We start from the raw sequence: 6,394 nt of genomic DNA on the forward strand, positions 1-6,394 counted from the left end.
ATTCTGGGCATCAGAGAATGTCACAGCTTCGATACTTCTCATGTGTTTTTACACTGGAAATGAAATTTTATTCATGGAAAAGTCTCAATCCAAAAGGAGATATTCATCTGTATGAGTCAACTCAGCTTGAAAGAAAAACCTGAGGCTCAATCTCTCTTCTTTAATCTAAAAGAGAACTTAGAGGTGTGACTCCATAGTCTATTTCGACAGTTTTTAAAATCCACATATATATTTTTTTAATTTATTTTTTATTTAATGTTATTATTTTTTGGAGGTTTTATTTTTTAATTAATTTATTTATTATTTTACTTTATAATATTATATTGGTTTTGCCATACATTGACTTGAATCCGCCATGGATGTACATGTGTTCCCCATCCTGAACCCCCCTCCCACCTCCCTCCCCATCCCATCCCTCTGGGTCATCCCCATGCACCAGCCCTGAGCACCCTGTCTCATGCATTGAACCTGGACTGGCGATTCATTTCACATATGATAATTTACATGTTTCAATGCCATTCTCCCATGTCATCCCACCCTCGCCCTCTCCCACAGAGTCCAAAAGACTGTTCAATACATCTGTGTCTCTCTTGCTGTCTTGCATACAGGGTTATCATTGCCATCTTTCTAAATTCCATATATATGTGTTAGTATACTGTATTGGTGTTTTTCTTTCTGGCTTACCTCACTCTGTAAAACAGGCTCCAGTTTCATCCACCTCATTAGAACTGATTCAAATGTATTCTTCTTAATGGCTGAGTAATATTCCACTGTGTATACATACCACAGCTTTCTTATCCATTCATCTGCTGATGGACATCTAGGTTGCTTCCATGTCCTGGCTATTATAAACAGTGCCGCAATGAACACTGGGGTGCACGTGTCTCTTTCAATTCTGGTTTCCTCAGTGTGTATGCCCAGCAGTGGGATTGCTGGGTCATATGGCAGTTCTATTTCCAGTTTTTTAAGGAATCTCCACACTGTTCTCCATAGTGGCTGTACTAGTTTGCATTCCTACCAACAGTGTAAGAGGGTTCCCTTTTCTCCATACCCTCTCCAGCATTTATTTCTTGTAGACTTTTGGATAGCAGCCATTCTGACTGGCATGAAGTGGTACCTCATTGTGGTTTTGATAAAATCCACCAACTTTTAAATTGCCACATCTCTCTGCATTTCCTTTTTAAGGGTCTAATACATAAGGTTTCAATCTGCACAGTTATTTACAGGACCATAGCTCCTGTTTTCTGGTGGTCTACAGATATTAGTGGCATAATAGTGAACATGGGTTAATTCACAGAGCTCTCTTCATTCTGTCACCAAAGTGTGCTCACTGCACACACGTGTGACAATGTGCTTGGCGATGTGGATTCCAGGAGAGTCATGCGGGGATGATGACTGCCCTCCTGGGATCAGGGGAGAGGACTCTGGAGGCAGGATGAGGAGGAAGGAGGCAGCACGTGCTCAGAGCAGCTGAGGGCCGGTTCTCAGAGCTGATGAAGAGGAGGGCCTGGGAGCAGCAGGAAGGTCTACTCTCACACAATCTGGGGCTCCTGAGTGTAGCCGACACCAGACGTTCATTTTGTGTTCTAAAACATCAAGACAACTTTAGTAGCAGTCACAGAGGACACCCTTTACCTCAAATAATACACAGTTTGCAAATTAGTAACCTCTTTCTTCCACCCTCAGTTCAACCAAGAGAAGCGTTGCCTGCAAGTTCCTTAACACAGTCAAGGGTCTGCATGTTGAATTCCTAGTTCATTCTAGGAGACGGAATGCCTTCAGGACTGTGACGAGCCCAGGAGCCCAAGTTTCCTCCCTTTTGAGCAGTGCCTTATACATACTGGAGAGAAATCCTACAGTTCTTTGCTGAGGAAGAGATTCTAGGAAAGTTGTCTACTCTCCTAGAATTTTGATGTTTTGTTCCTGGCTAGGGAACTAGATCCTACAGGCCACAACAAAGACTTCCCATGCCACAAGTAAAGATCCCATCGGAGGCAAGGAATATCGAAGATCCAGCATGCCGCAACTAAGACCTGGCACGGCCAAATAAATACATAAAATAAATATTTTAAAATTCTTAAAAACCCAAAGAAAAACAACCCATCAATGGGATCATATCACAAGGTGGGATATTAGGGAGATTAGGGTTAGCAATCAATAAAATTCAGTTTTCATTTTTAATATTATAATTATTGTTACTCAGACTAAGATCAGAATCCCTTGGAATCATTTCATTCCCTTTCATTCTAATTTTTTCAATGCAACTTCTCATTGCCCAGGTGGATTTGTCACAGATGCACAGCAAGGCTGGTCTCCTTGACCCTGTGAGAGAGGGTTAGTGTTCGAGCAACGGGGCTTCTGATTGCCCATCTCCCAAGAGCTGGTGCGTGTGACTTCTTCCTTCTCCCCTTATACTGTCCACATATGGATTAAAGGAAAGAAAAATCAGGTGACTGGTCTTACAAAGCTGATGGCAGTCCACAGACTCAGGACTTGGCCTTCCTTGAGCTTTTATCAGAAGCAGCCATGTCGCAGCCTTTCTGTTGTTCATATTGACCTGATCCTTCCCTTCTGCCACAGCCTAGGCCCCAGCTATGCTGCCCTGAAGTTTGTTAACCCAGAATACATCACTGTGTCAGGGGAAAACCACTTCCCTTATTTCATATTCATGACAATGAGAGTTACCCTTGTTTTCTTGTTGCCCACAAAACAACTGTGGAATTTTACTTTCTAGCAAAATTGCAAAGAGAAACAAAAAAAACCTAACCTCTTGAAAGTGATGTAGCCCCTAGGGTTTTCTTTACTTCCCTTTACTGTTCTCACCTCATCATGAATTACAACCAGAGAAGGAGCAGTGAAACAAATCTTGTCCAATACGTCACTAAGTGAATATAAAAAGTTTAAATGAAAAATTACACTAAAGGAAAAGAGGCTATTTCTCCTGATCTAATAGACTGGGTCTCAATGCCCTGCATTCTCAGAGGAGAGAGAAAGAGAGAAACAGAGATGCCCGGTGGAGTCAACTGCCTGAATAAACGACTGTAACTCACTAGATTCTATGACATAAGCTTCCAACAAGAAACAACACCAGCACTGAATCTCCTTCCTCCAGCTCAGAAACTCTGAGCAGAACAAGTGTTGAAGAGTTTAGGTAAAAGAATTGAATAATAAAAACTATACTTGGCAAAGTAGATATTATTTATCTACTAAAAGCAAAATGATTGCTGTTGGAAATTCCTCTACCAACTTACACAAACACACTTTTGCTCTCAGCATCTGAGCACTGCTAACACTTTGGACACCTGAGGAAATTGGTCAGGAGAAGAGGAGGTCACCACCAAGACCTAGGGTCCTTCACAGAAACACTCCAGGGGAGAGGATGGGGTTTAGGAAGAGGATTTATTTCCCCAACAAACATACAATCCCTCCACAGAAAGGAGATTTTCAAATCCACAGGATGTGGTGAGCCTGTCCTCAGGGAGGGAGTCCAGCAGGTGAGGAAGGGACTCTGTCACTCCAGAGGACAGGCTGTGGCTCCATGTGATCTCTCCATTGTGAGTGAGGTGCTGCTGGGGAAATACAATCATCCTGGAATGAGAGTCTCCTCACCCATGTTCCCTGAGAAGAACCAGGATTCTGCTGGGTGTTTTGGCCCAGTCTGTGGAGGACAAGAGGTCTCCAGTAAGAAAATGGTGGAAAGAAAGGGTGATGTCTGTCATAGTCCTGCCCTCTTGGTTCCCTAAACACAACCACATGGACCTGCAGGAATGTGTTCTAGAAGGAAGAGAAATGTGGGAGAAGCTCATGGACTCACAATAATCAGCTTCTTCTCTAAATCAAACACTAAAGAAAACTGACCCTTTGTTTCAAAGAGCTCAACTGCCACAGTGATCTGGTAAAACCCTAAATAAATATGGAAACCATAGCTGAGGGAGTCTAGCTTCCTAGGTAAAGTGAGAGGGGAAAATGGAGCCTAAGATGAGGGCTACAAATGTGTTCCTAGAAAAGAGGACAGGAACATTTATGCATGAGAGAAAGGAGGCAATAATGTGTGTCATTACAAATGTACTTCAATTCTAACTTAAAACGAAGACCTTTCTCATTAGATGATGAATATCCATTTGGATAAGCACATCAGAAGTTACTGGAAAAAGGTAAAATTAATAGTTTAGATTGAAGACAAGTTCTTTGACCATATTCAGAATACATAACAGAAAACCAAAATAGGAAGTAAAAGTGTATAGAAATGATTAGAAAATGAAAACTACCATGTTCCCTATTTAATGGCCTTGCTTAGAAAGCATGGCATCAGAGAACCTACCTCAAGGTTCCACCAGACACCATCGCAGTCAGGCCAGCAGCAGCAGCCTCATCTTCCCCATGGCCTTCGTGCTCTCTCTTCTGATGGCCCTGGTGCTGGTCAGCTACGGCCCGGGAGGATCCCTGGGCTGTGACCTGTCTCAGAACCACGTGCTGGTTGGCAGGAAGAACCTCAGGCTCCTGGGCCAAATGAGGAGACTCTCCCCTCGCTTCTGTCTGCAGGACAGAATGGACTTTGCTTTCCCCCAGGAGATGGTGGAGGGCGGCCAGCTGCAGGAGGCCCAGGCCATCTCTGTGCTCCACGAGATGCTCCAGCAGAGCTTCAACCTCTTCCACACAGAGCGCTCCTCTGCTGCCTGGGACACCACCCTCCTGGAGCAGCTCCGCACGGGACTCCATCAGCAGCTGGACGACCTGGATGCCTGCCTGGGGCAGGTGATGGGAGAGGAAGACTCTGCCCTGGGAAGGATGGGCCCCACGCTGGCCGTGAAGAGGTACTTCCAGGGCATCCATGTCTACCTGCAAGAGAAGGAATACAGCACCTGCGCCTGGGAAATCGTCAGACTGGAAATCATGAGATCCTTCTCTTCATCAACCAGCTTGCAAGAAAGTTTAAGAATGATGGGTGGAGACCTGATCTCACCTTGACAGGACTCTCACTGACTAAGATGCCACATCACCCTTGTACAGTTACCTGTGGTCATTTCAGAAGACTCTGATTTCTGTTTCAGCCACAAAATTTATTGGATTACTTCAACCAATACATTGTCAGTAGTAAGAAGATAGTAGATAGAAATTATTCAGCTGCAGGGGTATCAGTCCATAAGCGATGACTGCCTCGGTGTTATTTATTTATTTATTATTTATTTAGTTAATGTTTTATCTCATATTTATATTTTCATTTAAAAGATGTATATGTTTGCATTGTATTAAAATTTAGAAAATATATTCTATTTCATTAATATTGTAATTTGTTTTATTTATTCAATACTTATCAAGGTAAACTTCCTGAGGTTTTTTTTTTTTTGAACACCTAAATGCTTATTTTGTCTATATATACCAATGGCAAAATAGTATTTGTTCATTTGATAGCATGGAACAGTTCTATCACTTTCTAGCAAATGTCTGTCAAAAGATGGAATTCTGGGAATTTTCTATGGGTGCAGTTGTTAGGACTCTGAGTTTTCCCTCTAGGGAGCTTTGGTTGGGTAACTAAGATCCTCTAAGCTGTCGAGGGTGCTAAAAAGAAAAAAGATATAAAGGAGATTTTGAAATTCTAGAAAATGGTTAGTTTTGATGCCATAGGCGTAACTATTGTATACCTACTCATTAAAGAATGGTTGATATACATATCTGAGGGAAGCAGTCACCTCCTGCAGGAAAGCTGATGACATGTGGTGTTGATGGCCGCTCCTGACTCCTGTTACTCTGTCTCCCACCTTCTCCTCAGCCCTGCCTCCTCAGGACTGAGCGGGTCACCCCCTCACACAGCGCCTTCACTGCCTCCATCTCAGGAGCTCGGTTCTGTGCTGATTTCTTCTAGCTGCACGGTGTAGTCAGAGTGGAAGCCACAGGAAGAGAGCCCAAGTCTAAGGAGAGTTCTAGAAATTTCAAAACCTCTGAATCCCAGATCTGCTAATTACCAGCAGTGAGACCCTGAAAAATATCACAAACACTATAGATCAGTTTCTTCATCTTTAATATGGGAAATAAGAGTAGTTTCACAGAATTACTGTTTAGATTCAATGAGTGCATATCACACAAGAGGCATCAAACGCTCCTGGCAGAAATCATGAGGACTGTGAGAATCACAGAGTGCCTGCCCTCAGGGAGGAGACAGGACAGCTGGCCTGAGACAGTGACCGGAAGGCAACACGGGAAAGGTGCTAGGCCCCTGGCAGAGGTATTTTCTTTTCAGCTTGGGCGCTAGTTCCAAAGTGCTTTCAGTGTGAGAACTTTCCTTTGCTGTATGCTGAAGAGCATTCCAATTTTGTGGTTTCATACTTCTAAAAGCATTCCTATGAGTTCGTAAGAAACTCTTTGAGAAAGAAGGATTAGTAGAAAATGCTTTGAT

General features: G+C 43.1%; 1 protein-coding gene across 1 annotated transcript; it reads left to right on the forward strand.

Annotated features, from left to right (window-relative positions):
• Positions 1-4,380: 4,380 nt before the first annotated feature.
• Positions 4,381-4,968, forward strand: LOC122452993 (interferon omega-1-like). The gene has a single exon (XM_043486799.1). It carries the CDS (start codon positions 4,381-4,383, stop codon positions 4,966-4,968), a length of 588 nt encoding a protein of 195 aa, XP_043342734.1.
• The last annotated feature ends 1,426 nt before the right edge of the window (positions 4,969-6,394 follow it).

Source organism: Cervus canadensis, chromosome 14, assembly GCF_019320065.1.
Source record: "Cervus canadensis isolate Bull #8, Minnesota chromosome 14, ASM1932006v1, whole genome shotgun sequence".
NCBI classification, from domain to species: Eukaryota; Metazoa; Chordata; class Mammalia; order Artiodactyla; family Cervidae; genus Cervus; species Cervus canadensis.